We start from the raw sequence: 12,709 nt of genomic DNA on the forward strand, positions 1-12,709 counted from the left end.
GTATGGCTCACCGCCTAAACCTCTCTGTTGTGAGTGCGTGCAAGATGCAGAATGTGCGAAATATGTTTGATACCGTTGGAGAGGTAACCAGATCCTTTGAGTACTCTCCGAAGAAAGAAGCTCTCCTTGTCCAGAAAGTGAAAGACGTCTGTCCCGAATCCCGCCGTCACAAGCTCCTCGATGTTTGTAAGACCCGCTGGATTCAGCGTATAGATGGTTTGGAGGTCTTCCTGGAGCTTTATGAAGCCATCGTTGCAACGCTGGAAACCATGAAAGCAAATGCAGACAGAAGTTGGAATGCAGATTCAACGAAAAAAGCAGTTAGCCATTACCACGCTATCGCAAATTTTGACTTTGTTGTTACCTTAACAGTCTGCCAAGCAGTTCTAGCGTTCACTAAGGGGCTAACAGTTAAGATGCAAGGCACATCCAGTGACATACTGGGCGTTTTTAGCGACATTAAAGATGTGGTTAAAACGTTATCTTCTGTGCGCGAAAAGGTAGAAGAGAATCATGCAAAATGGTTTCAAAAAGCATGCCAAATTGCCGAGAAGCTGGACATCACAGTGCAAAAACCAAGAACCTGTCAAGTACAACGCAACCGTGCAAACAACCCTGCTGAAACGGTAGAAGACTGTCTCGTCCGCAGATGATTTAGTTTCATTAGTGAGGCTCTGTGGGTACTTATTAATCAAACCCAACGTTGTCCATACCTTTCTAGCTAATCTGGTGGCAATCGATGAGGTTACGAAGTCAGAAAGCCTGCCCATCTTTGTTTTCGAGCTCTACAGAAAAAGGTTCTTTGAAACTGCCGCGTACTTTTTGCAAGGTGTTGACCATCCCCGCTTTTATAGCCTATTTAAGACGTTTCGCAGCTATCGCGACGTAAAATGCAAACTTCGCAGCTTTAAAAGTTACAGGAACTTTGCTAGAACCTGTACCTACTCGTCAGGGAGGGTGAGATTTTTGAGGATCTGTGCCGCATTATATTATGATTTTACTTACTAACTTGAGCGGAACCCTGCTCGTGCCTTAATGTAAGGAAAATTAGTAAATCTGTGCGCACACTTATATACAGTAGAATTTATCTTTTTATTTGTCAGTTTTTCTCATGTACACCACCGTATTCTTAAGAGTTTTTCCCCCCTCATTTCTTCCAGACAGAGAGGCTTCTCTTTAACCTTGTTGCAATGCCACGTGGCCGTAAGCGCTCAGAGCGCGCGCGAGAACGCCTCGAAAAGTTCCTTGCCTCCAAATGCTTCATTTGTTATACCCCTCAGGACACCCCTTCTAAACCATTACCTTGTTGTGGGTATCGAATCCACGAGGATTGCCTGCTCTCATGTTTCCGGTATGCCATTGGCAACTTGAGAGATTGTTGTCCCCATTGTCGGACTAAGCTCACTCCGTATAACATCTTCCAAACAGCTCCTCGCGGTTCTAATTTGTTTTCTTTTGAGTCGGTCAATTATCCACCCCACCCCCTCCGCCTCCCGCCTGGGATGATGAATTCTCAGTTTTTGCATTCATCGAGGAGAACGAATCTGATGACATGTTTCTGAATCCCCACCCCCGGGTTGGTCTGAATTCCGTCAACAGTGCCGACAAGACACCCGATAGACTGCGGTTTTTGAGGCACAAAACATGGTACCCGCGGGAACCCTTAAGTAGCGATAGTAACAAGTACAAAATTGTGGAACGTAAAATGTAAGCTGCCAATGCCCCACTCACACCGACTAAACGTGTCCAGTTGAACTAGGAGTAATAACATCAAGCTTATTGATAGAAAAATGTAAGACTGAATTTTGCATCTAAGGGAATTTGTAGCTGGGACTTCATGCATTCAATAGAATTGAAGTGAAGTAAACGTCAGTATGTAAGTTTACGAGGGCATCGAATGCAAGCCTAGTTAAACAAAAGTACCTTTCAACATGTTTTATGATCGGTGTGAACAGAGCATTGGACGATTTAGCAACAATTGAACTGAATGTTAAATATAGTGGTAACGTTTCTTTTTCTTTTGTGTATGAAGCCGTTACGAGCCTTATTTGTATGGAACAAGAATTAACACGGTACAAAAAGTAATCACGTTTTCACATCAGCTTTATTTTTCTGTATTTCTAGTTTAATATTTGAAATGACACTGTATTATTGATTTAATCAGAGTGTTGCATTTTAGTTTTTACTACCATGAGAAGTTGGTATTAAATGTTACTGTTTGTTGAAGAGGAGATTTTCTTGTTGTCCATTCAGCATCAAAAAGCTTTCACTTAACCACTGTCATACTGAATTTAACAAAAAAAATTGAAGGTCACTTTTTTTTATAAGAGATCTTATTCACGCTTGCAGATTTATAGAATGTTCAGTCTGGGAGTTTCTCCCAAAACAGTGCCGCTACCACACTGGATATTTGAATTGCAGTTCTCCGCGTTGATTAACCTTCAAGATTTTTCTAACTTCAGTATGGCAAACTTTATCCAAGAACCCATCTTTCTTGCGGTATCCACAGTACACTGCATTTTTGATCGCAGAAAATTTGCCTCAAGCGATTCATTTTCAGTTGGAAGCATCCTCGAAACGAATCTGGCACTCATCCTGTTTTTTTATAGATAACTGTGTTACCTAGACTCGTGACTGTCTCGCAAACATTTTTCAGCGCGTCTCAGTTGCACGTATTTGCGTCAAATTCTGATTGGTTCCTTGGACTGTTTGAAGGAAAAATGACACCAAACCAGTACTCGTTATTTATATAACACGGATGAGTAAAGAATGAATGTCTTGCCTCTCCCTTGCCTGCAACTGACAAACAGAAAAAGGTGTTATGCTCATCACAATAAACTCTGGGCTTTGGTTAGTCAGGGAAGGGAAGGGGGGGGGGGAGAGGGAGCGTCAATTATCTAAGCAAAATTGACAGATCTATGTTATACCGAAACTTTCTCAGGTGCAACGTACAGCTTTCATATGAAGATAAACGTTTCATTTCCATGGTTATAATAATAGGCCTTAACAGGCTTGATATAACAGTGTTTGTATGGATGTCAAATAAAATTTTCATAAAACATCGCTTCTAAAAAAATCATCAATTGGAAACTTTTGGCACCAGGAAAAGTATTTTAAAAAAAACATTGGAGTGATGTAGCTGTGCCAGAAAGCGTTCAGTCGTGTTTTGAACTTTCCATACATTTGTCTGTATAGCGAACCAGCCTTAAATTGCTACTAAAAGTAGTTTTCGGGAAAAAATACAGGGAAATGTATGAAAAGTTGAAAGCACGACTAGACGCTTTCTGGCACTAGCCACCTAGTTCAATAACATGTGTACCCCTATGGCAGAAACTTTGTTTCAGTCAAGAATGAAATTCTGCGCAGGATTTAAAGATTATAAAATCGACGCTTTTAAAGGGGAAGTATCACGAAAATTTGATGTAATTTCAAAACCCAAAAATGTTTGTCTGACAACAGAAACAAAAAAAATAGTTGTCTAGGTTTGTTATAAATTATAACCCCAGTGCAAGAAAACTGCAGACTAGTGCCTCTAGCCAGGGATAGAGTAGGTCACAATGGATTGAAACTTGAAAAATATTAGCCTAATGTTTTTCAAGTTCTCGTATTTTTGTCTCGAAAATGTGCTAGAACAAATCACAAGTCGTTCCTGGTTTTGTAGTAAAGTGAAGGTCTTATTTCACCCCTGAAATTAAACCCCATGATACTTCCCCTTTAAAGTGCATATGAAGCGAATTTTCACTACTATTTTTTGTTAGGTTTTTACGTAGCTTATAAACCCCTTCTTTGATTTTCAATTGTGTTTGGCTTGTGCGCGAGATGAATCTGCCTTTTTTCGCGGCTTTAAAATGCACTTCGGACACAAAAATTTCAGACCTTTCCCGCACGGCCAAAATTCCTTTGTGACGTCATTGGTGTGTCACATTTCGATGGACAACATGGCAGAAAAGCGGAGAAAACATCTCCCGGGAAATTATTGTGCGGCTGGCAGGCCAGGAGGAGGGAGTTGTACCAACACAAATGCAACACCAGGTGTTTCGATGCATCTGTTCCCGACGGACAAGGGTTTGAGAAACCAGTGGCTTAATTTTGTGCGTCGACACCGCGCTGACTTTCGGCCTGCAAAGACTTCGGTGCTCTGCTCCGTTCACTTCACTCCAGATTGCTTTACGAGAAGAATTGATTTGATAGACGCAAGTGAGAATGTATCCAAAAACCGTCATATCAAAAAAGGCTCAGTTCCAACAATAGATGCGGCAATAGAGCAACAAGAGCGACCGGTTTTGACCGATCGAGAACGAAGGATGGTGAGTGTAGAATGTAATGTTGATTTGTTGGAATATCGCTCAATTCAATGCGGTTTCCAGTGAGACAATGACACAATCCCCTAATTCAGACTTACTGTTATGACTAATCTTTTAATTTAGACAATGAGAGAGCTTTTAAATGCAGCGCCATCCATCTCAGTTTCAATTACGTCACCAGAGGCAGCTATCGATCAAGAGGGTCTTGATTGCAGTGATCCGACACAAAGCCAGGAAGGTGTACTTTTGACAGAAAATCAGGAGCCGACGCCACAATGTGTCATCGAAACTCCTGTCGGTGCGGAAAGACCTCCTAGTCCACCTTCGGGTGATAAGTGTTCTAGCTTGTCCAAAAGCCTTAGACGATTTCAAAAGGAAAATTGTTACCTTAGGAAACGGAACCGGGAGCTCAAGGATCAACTCAAACATGTGAGTGTAGTAGCGAGCAGGTGTTACCAAGTCTAACAACAATTCTTTATCCCTGAAATTTTTCTTCCTGGTGTTGATTATTTTTTAATAAGGCTTATGATGTAACTGTTCCTATATCTAATAAAAATTCTTCGTCTTTTGTGAGCCTACGGGTGAATCTTTGTTTACATACGGTATTTTGCACATAGCATAAGGTAAATAACAAAACTACCATTGTAATGAAATAGAGTGGTCTTCAGAAGTTGAAAGAGCCAGGCACACGTAGCATGTCCTGAAAATCTGAGCGTAGAAGCTTCAATTTTCTTTAAACATTTTAGTGTCAAGATTTTACAAGGAATGTATTTGGCTTGGGGGGCAATTCTTGCCTCACAGCCATGTGAATTTTTCAGTTTTCGAAAACTAATTTCTCGGTTTATAGTGTTCATTTGTTTGAAGCTTGTAGTTTGATATTTGGAGGATCTTTGTTGAGTTTTATAATGGATATCTTACTGTACTGTATGTTCCTATTCATTATATTTAATGTAGGCCAACACTGTGAATGACAGTACTGAGAGTTCTGATCAAGAATGCGATGAGGAAGATGAAGTCTCAGAAAAGAGCAATGGACTCAAAAATCAGCAATCCAGTGAAGAAGTTTTGTTCTCAACTGAGACAGAGGAGGATGCAGATGAAGCTGATCCCAACTGGGCATCGCTAGAGGAGGATGCTAATTCCAACAGTGAGAAAGAAGATGACAAAGAAAGCAAAGTGAGGTAGGAAACCAATGAAAGTGGTTATCAGTCTCTTGTCTCAGGACATGCATTACTGTAAGTTCATGTATGGGTCATAATTCTCACCTAACTTGTTTTTCTTGTTTTTCCCTAGTAGTGTGGACCTACGTACATTTGTCAATATATACATTAATTAAATGCTTGTTCAATGCATTTATAATTTTTATTATTATTATTATAAATTAAAATATATGAAGTTACTAATCCTCCAATTTATCTTTATATCTTGTTATCAAAGGGTCGAGAAGAACACGCCTTTGGAAAATGAGCCAAAGTTCCTTGTTTTCTATAGTATGCTGCTCAGCCTGTTCTCCATGTTCTGTTTCCGATGCAAGTCAACTAACCCGAAGGTGGAGATGAAGCAAAATGGAACCATGGTCACTGTTATCCAGCACTGCAAGCATTGCTTGGGAAATCCTTTTACCTGGAAGAGCCAGCCATATCACCCAGTCCTGGGGAGGTACCCGTCCGGAAACATCCTTCTAAGTTTTGCTGTGCTCCTTGCTGGTGCATCCATCAGCAAAGTCCTCTTAGTGTTTCGACATATGGGGCTCTGTGCATATACCACCCGCACTTACTTTGTGCACCAGAAGAAGTTTCTGTTCCCAGTCATTTTGCATCACTGGGAGATCTACAGAGCAGCCCTTATAAACCAGCTAAAGACAACAAGAGATGTGGTTTGGAGCGGCGATGGGCAATTTGATTCCATGGGGCACAGTGCGAAATATGGTGCCTACACCATGTTCTGTGCCACAATTATGAAGATTGACCATTTTGAGCTTCTACAGGTAAATTTTATCCTGTTTTATGTACATTTGATTTTCGTATGTTTTTAGCAAGGAATGAACATGGTTTAAAGCTTTTTCACATTCTGTGTAAAGGCTTTAAAACATCCTACTCTCCGGAGGTGTAATTGTTTTAAGTGAGTTGGTATTTATTTTACTTCTTTTCAGAGCCTCAGTCAGTACTGATGAATTGCCACTTTCTTCTTTTGTCATTAATCCGCACATGATTGCTAAGGAAATGGGCCCGGCATTAATACAAGTTAGATTAGTTTGGAGGCAAAAAAAAAACACCTTAATAAATTATCATTAATTCAATTACCACAGTAATTCAACATACCATCTCAGCAGCAATTACATGTATTAACAACAACAACTATTATATATGACAAATATGAGGAAACCGAGGATTAGTAATTGGGGCATAAGTTAATTATTCATGATCACTCTGTTTGGAAAGGTCTATAACAAAAAAGACAATTTCTGACAATAATTATGAGTTGAGGATATATAACACTAACAATAAATTCAGACAATTAAAAACTGCTGTGTCTTTCTTTTCACATTTTCTTTTCCCCTTAATATCAATATTACAGGCAAATGAAACAGGTAGCAGTGGGGCCATGGAACTAGAGGGGGCAAAGCGGTCTTTCACCTTCCTGCAGCGCATGGGATTGTCAATTTCCACTTTTATATCAGATCGCCACAGAGGAGTTGCCAAGTGGATCAGGCAGTCCCAGCCACATACCACTCATCTTTTTGACATTTGGCATGTGGCAAGATCCATAGGCAAGAAATTACACAAGGCCAGCCAGGAAAAGGGATGCGAGTTACTGAAGGACTGGATGAGAGGTGTGAAGAATCATCTCTACTGGTGTGTAACATCAACAATGCAAGGTTTTGAGAACCTCATACTAGCCAAATGGAAATCTTTCATGCGGCATGTTGCCAACAAACACAAGGGTCACCCCGATGCCTTGTTCACAGGGTGTGCCCACGAAGAGATCAATCCAAGAAAATGGATTAAAATAGGTACAGTAATAATTACTGCTAGCAGCACTGAACCCAATTAATTATTAATTAATGTGCAAAATTATTATATTTATAACAAAATTGCCTTCTCGAGACATTCATGAGTAGAAATTCAAAGGAATCTACAGCAAAGGAATCTACATTCCAAGGGAATCTAGTTCTTTAGTGACTCGCATCCCTTTTTACAAGGCTACACATAACCTAGTCCACCTTAGTCCTTCCATTGTTCCCCTCCTGCGCGAAAGTGCAAGAACGACTCAAGCATCCGCTACTAGCTTTCCTCTCCTTATCCCCAAGAACTACAAGATATCAGAAATATTTTCTTATTAGAACCAGAATCTGGAACTTACTCACTGGCAAAATGGATTTAGCTAATGCTCTTCTCACTAGTTTTAAATCTCTCCTAAATCTCTCCTGTATGACTACTACTCTGGTGCTGTCAGAATGAACTACAATCTGGACAACCCTCAAACGTTTAAAACCATCTGTTTGAAATGCAACTCCACAAGATTTCTGGATGTACCAATAATGCGCTGCATGTGATGTGTTTTTCTTTCTTTCTTTTACATATATTTTTATTGGGCCCGCAGTAATTGGCTACTTAGCTGTTGCGATGTCCCTGCCAACGTCGACATATTGATTGTGATTTTTTTTTTTGGTATCATAATGGCAGAGCTAATAACATAAAAATAAAAATAGGAATAACATGCTTTCTTTGTAATGATTTAGGCACAAAAGCATATGACAAGCTCTCTTCCATCCTGACAAGCACTCAGATTCTTGGTGACATAAAGAAACTATCAGGGGACACACAAACAAGCTGCCTGGAGGGCTTTCATTCAACTCTTAACCATTGGCACCCTAAGATGATCCACTTCTCTTGGCTTGGCACCTTTTGCAGGTTAGCCTGCCTGCCTCATTTTTTACTATTTCACATTGTAAATTAGATCAATATTTATTTATCTGTATAGCATTGTGCCTAAGATGTGTAGAATACTGTTCATTATAGGGGTCCCTGAAACAACTAACTGTTGTTTCCTGTTCTAAGACACATGCAATCTTATAATAATAATAATAATAATAATAATAATAATAATAATAATAATAATAATAATAATAATAATAATATTTATGCAGGATGACCATTTCATTTATTTTGCTCCAAAATCTGTTAAAAAGACAACCAATCATATGTTTGACCTAATTCTTCACAGTTCACTTTTTGCCCAATTACATGTAACTTATAACTTGTCTTACAGGCACATACTTGCGAGCCTTCACTTCAATGAGAATGTTAAGAGAGAAACACAAACTGACAAGAATGGAAAACCTTATTACCAAGTTTCCTATCCAAAGTTCAAACTTGGGGAAGAGGTGGTACGAGAAGTGGCAGTTCCTCCCACATATGGTAGGTTGTGCAACTGTGCAAGTACATTATCTGCTGGATTACCTTTTTGGAATTTTTTAAACTACAGCTTTACATACCGTATTGCATACAATGTTCTAGTTCTTTGTAATCACTGGATAAAAAAAAAACGTAACTATAAATAATCTTTGTTTTGAAGGCTATGTGGAGGACAAACGAAGGCTGCTTTTTACTCTACCCTCTACTGTCCCTTCTGCCATGGCGAAAAAGTACGAAGAAAAGGTTCCAGCTCCAATGAACGGCTGGGCAAGGATGAGGCCATAACAAAACAAACAAGCTAGGAAAAGAGCTAGGACTGAGTTGTTTCCATCAGGTAGAGATGCCAATATCATAATCCATAATATTTTTATGAAGGTCAAACTGTCACTAAGTGGTACATCTCCTCCATTCAGATTTTTTATCATTATTTTGTGCCTTAAGGAAGAAGTTCTCTTGTAAACTTTGAACAGTTTTTCCACTTAGTACAAAGTTGTTTCATATTGTTTTAGGATGGTGCCTACTAATACCAAATATTTTTTAGCATGGTTTATGACTATGCAGGAAAAGTAGATCTTAGCAAGAGATATTGAAATCCAAAAAGAAAATTGGGGTATTAATATTTATTGTTGCTCTTATTTTATTATTCTAAAATGAAGCAAAATACAAAGCAATGCATGGCATTTTTTTTTTCAAATTGGTGCTTTATTATCTCTGAAAAATGTATGGTTTACTCCAATTTTCTTTTTGCATACCAAAACCACTTGCTAAGTTCTACTTTTTCTGGTGGCATTCTGCTTTCTCTGCATGGTTTTAAACCATGTCAAAATATCCCTGTATTAGTAGGCACCACCCATAGGAAGCCCGGGTATCTCGATAGGCGCAAAATTTATGCGCAGTAGCACATGAAGGCATTGTCCTTAATACCATAAATGGAGCATTTGTGATAGATAATAATAAATTGCTTAGGGTTTCCTAAAACCCCTTTCTAACCTGTGATGCAACCCGAAACTAAACTAATTTCCCTTCTGGTCAATATCTAATTTGAAACAAGTTTATGCTTTGTTTTGCATTTCAGAGCCAGAACAAAACTCCCTCCAGACTACTTCAAATCAGCAGGTATCTGGTACTGCCTCAAAATCTGTCATTGAGCCTCCAGCCAAGAAAAGAGCACCAGCTTGTCGAAAATGCCATCAGCCTATGAGAGGGCATCCTCGAAATCAATGCCCAGTGACACCTGCCCTGTGACTTATTAACATTGTGGAAAACTTAATTTCACCTATATGTCAACTTTTTTTGTTCATAATAATCAGTGCAACAAGTTATATTTACATCTTGCATTTTGTTGTATAACTTTAATCATTCTTTGAAATTCAAGACAGCAAGTATTTTGTTAGGCATCCATTACAGCAGTTAGGAAGGGCATGAAAGAAATAAACATTGATTTTTTTTGTTGTTTAACAGAAATTGCTTGCTCAGCATTTATGTTTTAGGCCATACAACCAACAGGGATTTATATTACAATTCTGATGACTCAACGTTCTGCTGCCTGGAGTATCAACCTAAAAGTAAACTGACCACCCATGACTTAGCCAGACAGTGAAAACTCCTAAAGAAGTCCAGCATATAAATTTGGGGGAAAATCGATAATCATAACAAAACCACAGTTGGGTTTCCATCAGTTTTAAAATAGTGATGACAATAAAATCAGAGGTAATACAGCACAAAATACCCTAAGTATATGTTTGATCTGAAAACAAAATTCCCACTGTTTATTTTTCTACAGTGCAGTAAGGAAAAATGTGTGGCATTTTTAATTTTATTTGCATGAAGGATAGGACAGCACCTACAAAGTAACTAATGAACTTAAGACAATAAGTCAGTTGATGAAAAATGCAAATGAAACTTTTGATGACACCTTCCAAAAGTCAAACAGTCGCATACAGCTGTAGTTCTCTGAATCAGCTTGGTGCATGTGTATTACCAGGCAAGTTCAGCTAATTCCTATCTTCTGCTTGCTCATATCCAGTTCAATTATGAGTCACATATCTACTTCTTACATTGTGGTAAATGCATGCTGGCAATGGTCTGCTGTTATCCCATCCCAAAAAACCGAAAATCCAGCGAACAAGCCTTCTGTAGGCAGTGGCTCTGAGAAACCTACATGAAGTAAATAAAATTTTATTGAAAGAAAAGCACTGCAGGTATACATAAAAAAGCAGGGCTGATTGAAAACATCCAGCATATTGCAAAGGTTAAATTCCGTCCGAAACCATTTTTACCCACACCAGGCAAGCTAAACCAAGCAATTACACAAGTCAGGGTAATGGAAGCAGGCACCAAGACTAAAACAAATTTTTGCAGTCGCCAGACGGCAAAATGTGGTCGCCCAAAATCTAAAAAGTCTTATGCCTTTGGAACAACAGACAACAAGTACTACATGTATACAAGAAAAACCATTTGAGTACCAGGGCAAAACAAACGAACAAACAAGAAGATATGCAAAATTTATAACATAGAGTCAAACAGATCAACGTTATTGTTTTTTTTTTACAACTTTCCGTCAAACATCGCTTACATTTTGTGAAGGTCATCGAGAATACTCGGTTATTCATCTATTGGACACGGCAAGAGTGCCCAAAAGATAACAGCAGTAGCATATTCCTCGGGGGTTGATTTGCACTAAGCTGTTTTCATGCAGTAATACTTTTAATTCTGTCTCAGTTTAAACTAAAATTTGGCCTCACCGAAAGTGAAGCCAACTGAGAGTAATTTCAGCACATGTATAAATAGAAGAAGTACTTACTCATTTTCCGCGGTGCCACTTTTCCGTCGATAAGCTCTGCCATTACTGTCTCTCAGTAAAGGTGCCACCAGCTTGAGCACTGCATTGTTTGTTAGTGCCAAATAATCTTCATGCTGAGTTATAGAGGATATGCGTTCAATACTGCCATCAAATGTCAGCTTTCCAACAGCACAAAGAACTTCTCTGCAGCACCTAAACTCACGCACTGATACAAGCGTGGTGTCGTTGCAGCAGTTACAAGTACACCTGCAAATTGAAGAAGGGGAAGTCGTGCGTGTATCTGGTGCATATGTTTACAAGTGCAAACAGGTTTTTAGCTCGATTCATCCAAACAAAATAATAGCTTGCCGCTTAAAGAAATGAAAAATAGGCATACCAAGAACGGAGAGGCTCTGTTTTTTCAAATCGCCGTTCTAAAGAAGCAGGAGTTAGCCCATCTTCGTCTCCTTCGTCCTTGTCCTCGTGGTCGTCGCCATTGTCATCGGAACTTGCAAACAGTTCCCCTTCGTACGGTGTTATTTGGTCTGTTACGATTTCTCTGTCTTCCTCCACACCTTCCGAAGACTCGATATCGTACTCAGATGAAGTAGACGAATACTCCAGGTCACTTTCAGCCATACTCATTAGCGCAATTGTTGAGTCAAATTACTCGTATTTTCTTGCAAATAGTTGAGGCGCTTCGCACTGATACACATCAATGACGTCACGACCTCGATTTTATTTTGAATGAGGATGGAACCTCGAAGTACTTGTATTTACAGTGCCCAGTTTTATTGTTCAACGCGATACGAACTCCCTGTGAAGGAACTATTAAATAGATAAAAAAAAAGTAACGATATTTTGAACGAACAAAACTAACTAATTGCACGCAAAATCTTTAACGGTCTACTTGTTTCGAAGTTCGATGACATTATAAGCGAAATAAGCGCTGAAATACTTTTAAAGCTCTATAAGCCCCGTTCCCTCTCTTATCGCCCCCTGTTTGTAAGGCCATCCCTTTTTTTCTCCTTTTAGCGGCGTCCAACCTACCCAGATTTTCGCATTTTCAAAAAAACGTTACACAGAAGACATTGAAGGCAAAGACACTTTATTTCAAACAATTGTCACTTTAATCTGAAACAAGCAATTTCTTGTTTTACAGATTTGTGTTCTTGTTTGATTTTAACAACGACGTCGATGTTTCC

At 39.1% G+C, this 12,709-nt stretch overlaps 3 protein-coding genes across 4 annotated transcripts in view; 2 read left to right on the top strand and 1 right to left on the bottom strand.

Moving 5' to 3' along the window:
- The window catches only part of LOC146474883 (52 kDa repressor of the inhibitor of the protein kinase-like), a 4,022-nt gene extending 3,369 nt beyond the window's left edge, over nt 1-653 (top strand). Inside the window, exon 3 of the mRNA XM_085116827.1 lies at nt 1-653. This exon is cut by the window's left edge and continues 1,101 nt beyond it. Within this exon, the coding sequence (XP_084972953.1) occupies nt 1-653 (653 nt within the window).
- Nucleotides 654-4,677: 4,024 nt separating this feature from the next.
- On the top strand, nt 4,678-9,933 carry LOC146474884 (uncharacterized). 2 transcript variants are annotated; one of them, XM_085116661.1, is made up of 8 exons: nt 4,694-4,733; nt 5,259-5,485; nt 5,742-6,291; nt 6,882-7,317; nt 8,047-8,218; nt 8,577-8,725; nt 8,883-9,056; nt 9,798-9,933. In XM_085116661.1, the coding sequence occupies exons 3-7, from the start codon at nt 5,797-5,799 to the stop codon at nt 9,005-9,007; spliced, it is 1,377 nt and encodes a 458-aa protein (XP_084972787.1). In that variant the 5' UTR covers nt 4,694-4,733; nt 5,259-5,485; nt 5,742-5,796; the 3' UTR covers nt 9,008-9,056; nt 9,798-9,933. The 2 variants fall into 2 exon arrangements, with proteins under 2 accessions (XP_084972786.1, XP_084972787.1); XM_085116660.1 differs by lacking the exons at nt 8,883-9,056; nt 9,798-9,933 and having other exon boundaries at nt 4,678-4,733; nt 8,577-8,872.
- On the bottom strand, nt 9,076-12,231 carry LOC146474885 (uncharacterized). Its single transcript, XM_085116681.1, has 3 exons — nt 11,902-12,231; nt 11,526-11,771; nt 9,076-10,879 (listed from the first exon to the last, which is right to left on the bottom strand). Exons 1-3 carry the CDS (start codon nt 12,147-12,149, stop codon nt 10,750-10,752), a joined length of 624 nt encoding a protein of 207 aa, XP_084972807.1. The 5' UTR covers nt 12,150-12,231; the 3' UTR covers nt 9,076-10,749.
- Between the last annotated feature and the right edge of the window lie 478 nt (nt 12,232-12,709).

This window comes from Pavona decussata, unplaced genomic scaffold, assembly GCF_977016875.1.
Source record: "Pavona decussata unplaced genomic scaffold, jaPavDecu1.1 SCAFFOLD_87, whole genome shotgun sequence".
NCBI lineage: Eukaryota > Metazoa > Cnidaria > Anthozoa > Scleractinia > Agariciidae > Pavona > Pavona decussata.

Excerpts from the sequence above, each read along its gene's own strand:
- LOC146474884 (XM_085116660.1), top strand. The coding sequence starts at position 5,797 with ATGCTGCTCAGCCTGTTCTCCATGTTCTGTTTCCGATGCAAGTCAACT. Across the intron at positions 6,292-6,881 it reads ACCATTTTGAGCTTCTACAG|GCAAATGAAACAGGTAGCAG; the intron begins GTAAATTTTATC and ends TCAATATTACAG. Across the intron at positions 7,318-8,046 it reads AAGAAAATGGATTAAAATAG|GCACAAAAGCATATGACAAG; the intron begins GTACAGTAATAA and ends GTAATGATTTAG.
- LOC146474885 (XM_085116681.1), bottom strand. The coding sequence starts at position 12,149 with ATGAGTATGGCTGAAAGTGACCTGGAGTATTCGTCTACTTCATCTGAG. Across the intron at positions 11,772-11,901 it reads ACAGAGCCTCTCCGTTCTTG|GTGTACTTGTAACTGCTGCA; the intron begins GTATGCCTATTT and ends TTCAATTTGCAG. Across the intron at positions 10,880-11,525 it reads AGTGGCACCGCGGAAAATGA|GTTTCTCAGAGCCACTGCCT; the intron begins GTAAGTACTTCT and ends TACTTCATGTAG.